Consider the following 14,110-nt stretch of genomic DNA (forward strand, 5'->3'; position numbering starts at 1 on the left):
GGACAGCCGCGCACGCGCAGGTGGGGAAATAGTGTGGACATTTTAACGGCAGTTTGATTGAATCATACACTATAACCCGGACTACTGGCTTATCATGTGTGTGTCGTAGTGGAGGTGTCACAGTGCAGTATGTCCAGTATCAACAGCTTCACAGTAAGTGTTAAAACTACCAGAACAGCAGCAGCGGTGGTGGGACTGCAGATGTTGGACTAATGTGAGTGTAAGTGATTAAAGTGTGACTGTATTAAGTGAGAGGTGCTCGATGTTACGACGCTCAAGTCAGCTGGCGATAAGTGGTTAAGGGGAAAGTTAAGGGAGACAGAAAGTGATCATTAGCGGCTGTTTTTTCACCATTTGCAATTACGAAAAAGTGTCAGATATCGCTGCAAAAAAGACTTAACCCTGTTTAAATTCACTTTCAGATTTGTGAAGCATGTATTTTGCTTATTAAACAGAAAAAGGGTGATTTTACTGACGTGTTTTTTTTCCTTCCAAGATCACATTAGACCAGATTTTTTTCATTCACAAAATTGACATAGTGGTCAAAAAGCATTGGCATGACCCCTTTTTTCTGTTTTCATGAGAATATAGGGTTCACAAATCTGAAAGTGAGTTTAATCATCATTAAGACTTTTTGCATCACTGACACTCTTTCTCAATTGTAAGTGATGAAGAAACGGAGAAGCAGCCTTCCCTTATAACTTCCCCTTAACCCTGGGTCAGAAGCTGACTGACTTGTTGATGAATGTCAGTGTTGTCGGGTCTAGTTTGTGCTTTAGTGGTACTTTAGGTAAGTAGTGGTGGTGTTTTATCTTTACTAATCTGCTAATTATTTTCTCTTTTCATAGATATATTGTTTGGTCTATTTAGTACTAAATACAAACCCAACCACCAAAGATGTGCAACTATCTTTTATGTGTTGATGATTTAATGTTGTGGTGTTGGGAGTTGGATACAGCATTTCCACTCCATTTAGGCTCTATGTCAACATATTGTGTAATTTACCTTTTGTCTTTGACCCATTAACATTAAACCTCAGTAATACAAATGGTTTCAAGCTGTTATCTCTATGACAATTGAATATATAGATTTAGTAGGCCAGCAAAATCAGGAGTGTTTAACAGGGTCTGGAATAAAAGTGTGAAGCAGAAACATAAATGTGAAGCCAAGACAGATCAAATCTTGGTTTTGGACAAGGGGAACTTGGCCTATTTCTTGACAAGCTTGGTAGGTGAAATTCTAGTTTAAGAATACACCAGTAATATTGGCACCTCAGGTAAATTCAGGAGTGCTTACATCTTGGTATCCAGGTTGATTACCATTACCTCTTTCAGACCAATGACCAGGGCCGGACTGGGGCTATTTGACAAATGTTTGACTTTCTTTAGTCAATTCAAACCAAATCATTACTCTGGTTAATCCCAGGTCATGACAATTCAGATAAGACCCAGGAGAGATGCATAACAATGAACCAACAGGATATAAATGGGCTGGGAGGACAACAGCACAACAAACGAGGACAAGAGCAAAAACAATCATTGATCGTTTTGACCTTCTTCAGATTTTGTCTGTAATTGGATTTGTTGTCCTCACATAGTCACCACAGAGTAGTCTAATGAAGTTGCTGATGGAGGTGAACAAAATTCAAGCTGTGCTTAGAGCAAGACTGTTGTCCCCATTGGTACCACGACAAACCAGCGAATGTGGTTCCAGAACCGAACCGACCACACACATTGGACAAGCTTTCTGGGAAACAGTGAAGCATTTTGACAATAAAGAGGTGGATGACACTTTTTGGCAACAAACTCCAGTGAAGACATTGGTCAACGTCCCAAGAGATAACCCCACCAAGTACTATTACTAGAAAGGATGGCATTCAGTTATTTTGCAAGCTGTGTTTGACCATAATGAGTGTTGGTGTTACCCAGTAGTGGGGTTTTTTTCATTTTCTGTGCTGCCATCGTTGCACCACGGTGTAACGTAATCTTATTTATCAGTTTTCACCTGGCTGAGGACCGAGGTGGCCACTTCTTCCTTTGAGACGTAAGTGAAAAAACATGCTTACAACACAGAATAAAATGTATCATCACAGCGCAACACAGTAGCTTGTGAATGAGCTGTGTGGTTAGCCATCAGAGGCAACACACATAAACACCACTGGACAACAAAATGCAATTTGATATCTGTGAACTATTGACCATTGACTACATTTGAAATTATGATGATTAGCCAACCTAAAAATAAACTAAAAAAATTAGCCATTATTAGCCAACTTAAAACTTCTAATGTCTTATTCTTCTCATTTCAATTGTATTCACTTCCATCATCAACTTCAGGGATCGGTGATTAATTATCTAGTCTTCAATGACTTGGTTTGAAATGAAAAAAGAAGGGTTAAACATTGGTTAAATAACCTTGGTCCGAACCTTGTCATTGGTCTGAAAGGGGTTCTTGTGACCTATGTTCTTGCAGTATCTGTATTTGTCATTCATTCAGTCCACCTGCTTGTCAGTGTGCTCCATAGTAGTTAAACGCCATGGTTCTGAACATCCCTGGTGTGGTTGTGGTGGTGCTGTTCTACATCCTTATTCTGGGAACAGGAGTGTGGGCTGCCCAAAGGTCCAGAAAGGCTGAGAGGAAGAGCCATGGAAACAGGACCGAAGTGGTGCTCCTCGGAGGCAGAAATATCTCCTTGGCTGTTGGGATTTTCACCATGACTGGTAAGTTATACTGTTTGGCCCAGAAGTTCATCTTAACCATAAACAGGTTGGTAGTTATATCAGCTATTGGTATTACACTACAGTTATTTTGTTTTTTAATCATGTTAGCTCAAGATCCATTTAATGATCTCATTATTTCAAGATAACAGTTGTTTTCTTGTGCCAAAAGGTTAATTATCTTATTATCTTGAGAAAAGGCTGTTTTCTCAAGGCAACATTTTGTAATAATATTTTCTAAATAATGACATCATGCCAAAACAGATTAGAGATTATATCTAAAGCAGTCATTTAAAAAGATAAGCCTGGCTGCATCTTTATAGACAATTGCAATTGAGTAATGGACATCCTGTGGATATTGTTAATTTCCTTTGGACTAAATGAAGAGGACAGAACAGTTGGATTACATGTTACTAAACATATGGACACAGATGCACCATGCACAGTGCATATAGGTTATTTTGTTATTTTCATTGTTGGTGTGCATAAAATCAGTCTACAATTGCTTTATGGACAGAATGCACATACAGTTATGGTGTGGTTATCTTGGGCCAGTTTTGCACAAGCAGTACCAGGCAGCTTAAAAATAACAAGTTTTCGAGGCCAAGTTTGGTTATGTCATCGCTTTCATTCCAACTCGTCTGGAAAAGTACTGTTGCGCATGTCGCAATTTTAACTGCTGCGGGTAGACTGACTTCAATACCAACATCATGTAGTGTGTGTGTGTGGGGGGGGGGGGGGGGCATCTGCAGCATCACAGAAACTGTCTAGTTGAAATCAGCAGTTGTTCCATTCCCATTGCTGGTGGCAGTGACTCTTTTTGACTCGCTGCCAGCTTCTCTTTTGCAAACATGAATCTAAACTGGAATCTAAAAAAATAAAAGCAGTCCGCAAAACAGTTATTATTACTATATTATTACAGAATATTAGGAAAATGATTGAAATTTGAAAAACAAACAAAATATGCACAATAGCTCCTCCCAATGAAGATTTCGCCCTTCCATTTATCGTGAAATTTTATGCAGTTTGATGATCAATAAGTATTGGAATATCTATAAGAATATTAGCTTTAAAGTAATATAAAATTTTCTCCTGACCATAACTGTGTGTGTGTGTGTGTGTGTGTATCATTCTTCTGCAGCTACATGGGTTGGTGGTGGTTTTATCCTGGGTGTGGCAGAGGCGGTGTCCTCTCCTAAAATGGGTTTAATATGGGCCCTTATGCCCATACAATACTCAGTGTCATTCATAATAGGTAAGACAAGTCATACACAAAATACATATAGTGCGAGTCAATACATTCATTTCAAATGTTTTTTATACAGTACTAGACACAATTCAGACACTGGTTTTTATTTTTACATTATTATGAGGTTATGCCACATTATATTTATGCAACAAAATGTTCTGAATTCCCCACTTTTTCGTATAATAAATTGTTTAATCCAGTTTGTCATAGTTTTTCAGCTCTTCTCATACACTCACACACAGACATAGGCACCCTCTCTCTCACTGTGGCTCATGTAAGCTTCATTTCCTGAATGTGGTTCACATTTTATCTCTTAAGATAATTCAAATTTACTAAACCGCTACAGTCAAATGTAGAACAGTGTAAACAATGAGGAATTTGTTCTGGTGAGCTTGGTGTTCCGGATATATCAGCAACTTCCAGTCCACTGTGCCCATAATATCGAAAACAATAGATAGATAGATATACTTTATTTTATTCAACTCAGGGACATTAACATCCCATTTTCCACAGCCCTCCATGAAGTATTTGTTCATTTCTCGTCCCCTTGCACTAGGTGGTCTTTTCTTTGCCAAGCCAATGAGGGACAAGAGGTACATCACCATGATGGACCCATTCCAGATAAAGTATGGCAAAGTACTGAGTGGTGCTCTGGTGCTGCCTGCTTTACTGGCAGATGTGCTGTGGGTGTCTTGCACTCTGCTTGGCTTGGGTAAATGTGTATACTTACCAAATAAAGACACAATTTTCCTTCAGCGGATTCAGTTAAAGCATTTAAATGTGTCTGCGGTTTTGTCTAACAGGAGCGACGATGAGCGTGATACTGGACTTGCCTTACTCCTACTCCGCATGGATCTCGTCAGCCGTGGCCATCATCTACACTTTGTTAGGAGGCCTTTATTCAGTGGCCTACACTGACGTCATCCAGCTCTCTCTAGTGTTCTTCAGTCTGGTAAACTATACCATCTACTACTGCCACATGTGCTTATTGCAAAGACATACAGTATCTGCAGATGTGTATGTTGACATCTAGCTTAGAGTTCCACCACACAGCATGCATTATATCTTAATTTTTCTTAATTTCCTGAAACAGAATGTTGTTCTCAAGAAGTTGAGTTTTAAATTCATAAGAGAAAAAAATGGTCAAGGGCAGGTCAAATTTCATAGGGTGATACTAAAACTGCTGAATGGCATGAAGATAAACTTGATGATGTTAAGAGTTTGATACATTAGTAACATTACTGAAAGCACACAAACAACCAAAACAATTACAGCAGTCTTTGGTACCAGTCCCTGCGACCTGGTGGTCTAACACACGTATCATGTTACTGGTTAGATTCCAACTGGGAACCAGTGATGCATGTTTTGAAGAGGGATTTGATTTCTTCTCATATTAGTCTGTCTCCACTGTTGACTGTTGAAGGCAAAATGCTAAAAAAATAAAAAAAACGATCAAAGAAATTACCACAACTGAGTTAATCATTTTGGCAGCTAAACTGCAATTCACCTCAGGGGAACGTGATCCTCAGAAAACTTCTCAGGATATTGAAATATTTCAAGTTCACCCCTTTTGAACCACGACCTGTGCCAATCAGAAGATTTATGTTTGGTGTGTAAAAACAATGGATTGAAGATAAGGTGATGTTTATATTTTACCATGTGACAAACTGATGGTCTGATGATGTCATTGTCTGTTTGCAGTGGTTGTGTATCCCCTTCCTTCTGCTCAACCCCCATTCTACAAACATCGCCCAGACAGCTTTTAACTATACATTCCAAGAACCCTGGGTCGGCACTCTGGAGCGGGACGACGTCTGGAGGTGGATTGATGACTTCTTGATGCTGGTGAGCTTAATATTCATCAACAAATTTCATTCACTTACAAGATTTTAATGATATAGACTTATTGTATTTTTCCTGGTTCCATTCATAAGCTCAGACTGATCATCACTGCAGTTGCGGTACATGTGCTTTCAAGAAACCATATTTCCCCAGCCAGAAGTCCAGTAACATTTCAAAGACTCCACAAATAAATCAATTGAAAATTAGCATATTTTATCCCTACCACGGTTAAAATAAGCAAGCTATGGTTCCAAAATAATGTCACAGGTATAACAGAAAGCTGGTTACTGATCTGCTGTTAGATCTGAAAAATGGAAAGTAAAGCACTCTACTAATATCTAATTTGAATTTGATCAGTTCAAATTGTTTCAGCTCACTGAGTTCATGTCTAACCACTAAAGTTAATGCTTCTAATGGCTGAACAAAGGCAGATGCAGAAAGTGGGACAGGTCCTGGTCAAAGCAGGCTTTGCTAGTTAAATTGGCAAGTTCACAATTGGCAGCATGAAGAAAGTCCAAACAGACAGACCCAAAGATCAAAAGCAGCCGGGTGGTCATGAAGGCAGATGTAAGCAGACAGAACTGGACTGAGAATGGAAACCTTGGCGAACATCGATAATCTTGCAGCTTTAGCTGGCCAAAATACTGTACTGTATGGTGGGGGCTGATTAGGGAGTTGGGGGATTTCAGTAGCCGTGGCTGGTGAGAAAAACTGGCTATTGGTGAACCTGTGACTTGTTTTGGTCTATTGGTAGATAAGAGACTGACTGCCCTATTTTCATGGCAAGCAGTACTTATGCCAGTTTGATGTTTTCCTGACCTCGAAACTCACTTTGAATGCCATTTTGGTTTCCACACAGAGTACTGTTGGGAGAAGAAGTTCAAACAGATAGAAGGTCATGTTTTCTTGCACAATGTCAATCTGCTGACAGTTTCATAATTTTATTAACAAGAGCAGAATAAATACTAAAAGTCTACTTCAGTAACAGATTAATACATGAGAGGAGGAATTGTAATCAAGGAGTCTGCAATCATCTATAAATGAATGCACAGCTCTGTAGTGATGTAGACAATCTTCTCTTTCAGTTCATTATGTCTCTGCTGCAGCATCTGAAGTATGTTGATACATCTGCACAGTTTGGTCTCATTTTGAACCAAAGCACCTGCAGATTAACTCCATTCCAGATACGATATCACCAACTTTAGGCACAATACGAGACAAATAAATACCTGTTTTTGTTAGATTCGCTGCTATCTAAACTGTAAGGGGAGCCTTGAGGGACAAATGAGTGAGATTACTTTTCTTTTTTTTTTTGTTTAGGGGAGAGAGAGGTAGAGCAGGGTTTATTTTGTATGTGACTTTGCTAAATAAAAAACAACGCTTAAATTGAGAAGTTTGACTTTATAGTCCCATTTATTGTTACTTTATTAAGTTTATAAAGTTAGGTGAACCCAGGAGGACGCTTGGTTACACTATTCTATGCACCTGCCCCCAGACACACCTGGTGGAGATCTGCACCTCTTCTTAGTGCACTCATCTTGTTAATCCCGTGCACCATAGCCTCCATTACAACTTTTTTAAAGCAAAAGTGATGTGACACATGTTACTGTTTAAATCAATTATGGTGCAAACACTGTTGTGTAACTGCAATTACTAAATGAGTGATAAGAGTAGAATTGTAGAATTGTGTCTGAGAAGTGGCAGATTGATGCGATCATATAAACAGCCACACAACATTTTTAAATGATATATTTCTGCTGTACAAATTGTACAAATCAACCTACTCTAACCCCCTCCGTCTGCCTGTCTGAGGCGCTGTTGTCATGCTTCACTATGATTGGCTCAGCTATTTTAAAGCTCACAGAGAAAGTGTCTTTATTAACCACCACACTTGTTGATCTCTTTTCCACTTCACTCAGCCCTTTTGCTCTGTGCTGCTGTACATACATGAACCAAAATATTGCAATCGGAGACGCCCACACAATCCCTGAGCCCAACTCACTCTGTGCTCTTTCCATTGTGCTTACACGGTTAAAATAGACCCTAAATCAGCTGTCTGTGAACATCAGATCAAAACGTCAGTAGACAAAGATCAAGTAGCATATTCATTATGTTTTAGAGAAGTTGTTTTTTTAAGACGCTAAAATATTTGATGATTTTCAGCTAAATGTAATAAATGTAAATTTGTTTGTTTGAAAATTGTGTTAAACATAGTTTTGTTGTTCGGTGTCATTTATTTTTGGTGGTTAATTGCTCAACTATTTCTGCACTTTTGCTAACTTTACCAATTAAATGTTTTGATCAAATGGTTCATCTGGCAGTAGGCTGCATTGGAGAGTTCCACCCTTGTGATGGATCAGGGACGTTTTAGGGGGGGCTTGTCCTTTCAGTTTGTCTGATCTTATTCACCTAAACTTTCCTTCAGTGTGACAGAGAAGAATTTGTATATCTTCATCTTTTAGTCGTCATCAACATGCATCTTCCTCTTCCCCTCTGCCCTTTTTTCCCCCCCCCCCAGGGTCTTGGTAGTGTTTCATTTCAGTCCTTCCACCAGAGGACGCTGTCTGCCTCCTCATCGGTAACAGCTCAGATGACCTGCTACGCTGCTGCAATTGTCATTGCCATACTGGGAATCCCCCCTGTCTTAGTTGGAGCTGTTGCCGCTTCCACAGGTGGGAATTGAGTTGGAGGTGACCGATCTTTAATAAAGTCACTTACATCATGGACGTGACCAATTGTTGCTCTTTGACCTAACTGTCAGCCATTTTTGCAATATGTCAGAGAAAACAGCACGTGTGCCCTTCGTATATTACCGAGAATTAATGTGACAAAGGGCAGTTTATTTTAAGCCGTGTGGGAGGTAAGACATTTCTCCCTTGGGCCTTCCTGCAGCAATACAAACACAGATTCATGTTGCGCCAGACGTGCAGTACTATTGCAAACTGAACTCGAGTCACTTAGTGGTGGGTGCCAAACTCTCATATGACAAGATACCACTCATTTCTGCCCTTTCCATGTCTCTGATATACAACAACACAGATAGAGAACTCAGTGCTTATCTCCTGACATCTGCGATAAACAGAGTTCCATGTCACAGCAGTAACAAGCCTTGCTGATAACTCTAATATTTGTTTATGTACTTGATACTTCCTAAATAGCATGTATATTATAAATAATCTATTATAGATTATGCTTTAAGGATACACAGATATTGTTGGTTACATTTTAATAGGGAGGCTTTTCCATGTATTTGACTTTAAAAGTTAATACAATTTTCATATTTGGACAAAATTCATTTAGCCTGGCCTTGTTCTCCTTTTTTAAACATTTTTGTCAAATGTGATTATTGGTCACTTTATGTATTTGAACTGAATGCAAAATCCCAGGGCTCCTGTGATTGGAGCCCATTTTTAGATAGGTTGTTGCTGTCTTCAGTTGTAGATAGATAGATAGATAGATAGATAGATAGATAGATAGATAGATAGATAGATAGATAGATAGATAGATAGATAGATAGATAGATAGATAGATAGATAGATAGATAGATAGATAGATAGATAGATGCACACAATATTCTTATTAAATTAATTCTAATATTCAAAATCTTTATTTACTGGAAAACTATTAAAGATTTATTTTAACAAAAAATACAAAAAAACAACAGTTATTCAGTTAACACATTATGTTTACCCTTGAGGTCTAACAAGTATACTGAATTCATTCACTTCCTCATAAAGCATTTGCAAATGTTTCCTGAAAGTTTGTCACCTGCATTGTGTACGTCAGTGTCCACTAGCTTGCTTTCTTCCGAGCCTTTGGTGGCCCATTGCTGTGAATCCTGGCACATATCCGCCAAATGTAGATTATTGGAATAGTGTGAAACCATTGGCAGGACCGCGTATCGTGTCAGCCAAGTAAAACGCGGCCCGACTCATAAAAAACTGCTCCATAGCTCTGCTAAAGGTCAAAAACTCCACAATCAATCAAATGTCTAAGCCTGATGTGAAGGCAGTTAGATCTTTCTACAAGAGTGTTGTGTTTTTTAATTTGGTTCACTCCCAAGTTTCAGCAGGTATCCATTTACTGTGAAAAATACATTAACCAATACATTAAAGGAAAGTACCTGATAGTCTCTACATTATTAGCTTTTTGTTGATAATTGAAGGCTATGACTAATACTTGTATGACCAAGATTAGCTTAATTGCTAAAAGTACAGTACTGATGATCAGATCAGTGCTGCAAACCGGTACGTAAATGGGGCTAATTCTGGGACTACAGAATTTATTTAGCATTTACCATAAAGTACAATCACTCACCCTGTTCTTCTGCCAAATAGAGCCAAGGTTTCTGTATAAGTGCTGTGTGGATCCAGTATTCTCCTAACCCGTTATTTATTTTGTCCAGACTGGAACCAGACACTCTACGGTTCTCCAGCTCCATATATGCGAGATGAGCAGAGTTTGGTCCTGCCTCTGACCTTACAATACCTCACTCCTTCTTACATTTCAATCATCGGAATCGGAGCTGTGGCTGCTGCAGTTATGTCATCCATGGACTCTGGCCTGTTGTCTGCAACCTCTGTTTTCTCTTCAAACATCTACAAAAATGTCCTGCGTAAAAAGGTAAGGATTCAAAGATTTGGATGGTTGGGGGCTCAGGGACCAACTCAGTGGCTTCCCGGTCAATTTCCAATTGGTATCACACGAAAAATCTAAAAGAAACAAATCACTTTTTTTTTTAAAAAGCATCGGTACATAAATAAATAATAAAGTGTCTCCTTTTGTATGACTCCATATCCTTAGGCATCAGACCATGAAATGAAATGGGTGATGCGGATCACAGTGGTCGTTGTGGGTCTGGCTGGGACTTCCATAACATTCTACACCAAGAGCACCCTGGTCCTCTGGATTCTTGGAGCAGATGTATCCTATACCCTTATATTCCCCCATTTGGTCTCTGTGCTCTTCGTTAAAGTAACAAATGGCTACGGTGCCACAGTGGGTTATATCGTAGGGCTGACTGTAAGGATTTTGTTGGGAGAAAATGCCGTAGGTCTTCCCGTCATTCTTCAGCTTCCAGGTTGCACATTGGAAGACGGCATCTATGTCCAGAAATCACCTGTCAGGACAATCTCCATGGTCTGCACTTTGGTAACCATCCTGGTTTTTTCCTTTCTGACTTTTTTCATGTTCAACCATGGCCTGTTGCCTGAGAGGTGGGATGTTTTCAAAGTAAAACGTAATGTGACTGTGTCACCAGCGGATGCCGTCAAACAGAACCTCAAAGAGGAAGCTGGAGGTAAGACAGAATGTGATGAAACCAGACAAGGAGTTGCGTTACAGCCAATGTTGCAGAATGCTTTGTAACCATGTGTTGCCAGCCTTCATTCAATTATGATCTTAACAATTGTGTATAGTTGTCTTATTTTAACCTGCCTAAAAAAACTTCCAATGGTTGCAAATGAGGTATTTCACATTCCTTAACATGTTTTTTTTCCTGTATATCATGGATATATACCACGTGTGTGCCTCTGTCTGTTGTATAGTGTTTCTGAAATTATTTTAAAATGGAGTCTTTGCTTTGGACTTAATGAGATCCAAATAAACCCATCAATTAATCAAACTACAACTACATAGACACAGAATATGACATGCATATGACTGCTCTATGTGAAGTTTCTCTTGCTGATATTGACTGATTTGGTCTATGGCTTCAAACTGTGATATTCCAGTATAAAGGAAAGCCACAATAGGCTTATGACTCAATAGTAACTTTGTTCCTGACATTTATTCAACTGGTTTTCTGTGCTACTAAGTCTACCTACGTCTATTTAAGTGGTCATATTCATAACATATTTTCTGCACAGCTGGCAGTTTGTGGGTCAGATCATGTTCGGGTGGTTGACTGACACATTTACTGACATTTACTCAGCTGTTTCTGTTGTACTGGACGAACGGATAAGACACAGTGTCAATCATTTATCGGAAGTTTTGCCTTGTACGTCTACCTAAGCGATCATATTCATAACATATTTTGTGCACAGCTGGTAGTTTTTGGGTCAGGTCAGGTTCAGGTGGTTGACTGACACATATATTTGCGGGTCTGTCGGTGAGGATTGTCTTTCATAAGGGAACAGGTGATCCGCAGGTCACTACCAGACAATTAGTAATGCTGTTTTTAGAAAAAAGCTTTTTATACTGTGAAATAAATTGAAATAATTAAATTTTTCTTTACAAGCTGTTAGCTGGCTTTAGGTCATCCTTGAAATGTAGACAGTATTATGTTAGAATTAAATGTGTGATATCACCCTTTCCAAATTGCTAATAGGGTGTACCACAAGGCTCGATACTGGGTCCTTTAATCTTCTACTTGTATATAAAAGATCTGCCTGAAAGCTGTCAAGAGGTTGGGTGTTGCTCATGTATGCAGGTAAAACGTTCATTTATGTAACTCCTGGAGTACTGCTAATAGGCAGCTGGTCTGAGCCAATGACTTTAATAATGTGAACACTGAATAAATTATTATTATATATTAATAATAATTATTACATACTGTACATAATTACACTCATAGACACTAGGGGCTGGGTATCCAAGTACCCTTAAAGTGATAACGATACCAATGGAGTACTTTATTCGATATCCATAATGTGAATAGTATACATTGGTATACTACAATATACATACTTCAAAAATACTTCACAACGTTTAGGTGGCTGAACTGCTAAGCACAGTAACTCAAATTCACTGCAACGTCACCACCACAGACAGGTTGTAGCTGCTGTGGCAGTGGGCCAATCACATGTCGCATTAAATCAAAGAACGCTCATGTTGATTGGCTGCGAGCAAGTCCATATAAATAGTCAAAAAGGATCAATTGCAGGTTTAGGTTCACGGGAGACGTTTCGATACTACTTGGTAATGATTTATTTCGGTTGATACCTCAAAGGTATCGAGTACTGATACAGTGTATTTGAACGTCTACACATTCATGTACAAAACACACAATCAAATGCATATATATATATACACGTGTACACATTTGTGAGGCTGTTTTAAACCTACTGTAGATTTAAGAGCTTAACCAGGGAGGGGTGCTGAAAATTCCTTTTAACAAGACGCCCACATGCAGTACAACTATTGTATTGCTTATCATTATGTAACAATGTCTGTATGACCCAAATAAATAAATAGGCTAAATCTGGTCCTTTTGGTCAAAATTCATCATTATTTAATTATTTCCACATCTCATATTCATAAGTCTAATTCTTCCAAATTACACCTTCACCAGTTTTGTACTTGCTTTTATTGTAATTGTTTAGTTTTTGTATTGGTGTGTTCGATTTTGTTTTTGTCTTTTGTGTTTTTTTAGTTTTAGTAATAAATACACATAAAGCTGGGTTTGACCTGTGTGTGTCACTTATATTTTAAATACATGGTACTCTCTCCTACATGAACACATATATTGATTTCTATAGTGACTATGATGCAGCAATAACAGTAGTCCATAATTATAAACTACATGCTATAACTTGCTTGCCTTTTACCTTTTGCTACACGGACTGATAGAGGTTGATCTTTCTTCTCAGAGTTGCACAATAATTTTCATCTTCAATAATAACATCATACCACTGAGCTAAAACTGATCTCACATTAGCGTAACACAAGCTTTAAAGGGAAGTTCATCTTCCCTCTTTAAAAGCAGCTGGTCTTGTGGCTCCATTTTAAAATGAATAAAGACAGGGTCTGCAAATTAAGTATATATATGATGACTCTTATTACCTGCAGTACAAATCATGACAGATTTATCTAACCTGCAAAGACATAGTCATCTATTTAATGGCCTGTCTAAAGTTGACCTTTTGTCAGCAGGAGGTTGTCACCATATGCTTCTGCCACAAATGGATGACGTTGAATAGAGCCTAAAAAGGTCGCTACGCCAAGATATGGGTCAATCTATTTTAAAAGGGAAAGACTTTGTAGGCCAGCATCATAAATTTAGACATGAATCCTTCACACACATGTTTCTTTGTGATGTCAAAGAATTTCTAACACCAAGCATGTAACCAAGACTGTTGCCCTTGGTTCAGAAACATAAATAGTTTGAGGATTAGCTTATTTGACTTGGGGTGTATTTACAGCCACTTAAAACATGTAATGTGTTATGTAATATTTTTGAGAAACAAGCAGAATAGAGTATGCCTAACTTGCTTCTTGGTGACATGGGGAGGGTAATATCATAGTCTCTTGTTCGAGCTAATGTTGTCCCATGCAATAGCCCTGTGCAAACCCAAACGATGAT

General features: G+C 38.6%; 1 protein-coding gene across 3 annotated transcripts; it reads left to right on the top strand.

The window, feature by feature from the left end:
* The first annotated feature begins 47 nt into the window (after positions 1–47).
* Positions 48–13,208, top strand: LOC133999050 (high-affinity choline transporter 1-like). Of its 3 annotated transcripts, none has more exons than XM_062438192.1 (9): positions 48–153; positions 2,513–2,720; positions 3,859–3,972; positions 4,523–4,678; positions 4,770–4,918; positions 5,668–5,811; positions 8,327–8,480; positions 10,214–10,431; positions 10,612–13,208. In XM_062438192.1, the coding sequence occupies exons 2-9, from the start codon at positions 2,537–2,539 to the stop codon at positions 11,173–11,175; spliced, it is 1,683 nt and encodes a 560-aa protein (XP_062294176.1). In that variant the 5' UTR covers positions 48–153; positions 2,513–2,536; the 3' UTR covers positions 11,176–13,208. The 3 variants fall into 3 exon arrangements, with proteins under 3 accessions (XP_062294176.1, XP_062294160.1, XP_062294168.1); XM_062438176.1 differs by having other exon boundaries at positions 87–214; XM_062438184.1 differs by having other exon boundaries at positions 97–220.
* Positions 13,209–14,110: the final 902 nt, after the last annotated feature.

Source organism: Scomber scombrus, chromosome 2, assembly GCF_963691925.1.
Source record: "Scomber scombrus chromosome 2, fScoSco1.1, whole genome shotgun sequence".
In the NCBI taxonomy this organism is placed as follows: domain Eukaryota; kingdom Metazoa; phylum Chordata; class Actinopteri; order Scombriformes; family Scombridae; genus Scomber; species Scomber scombrus.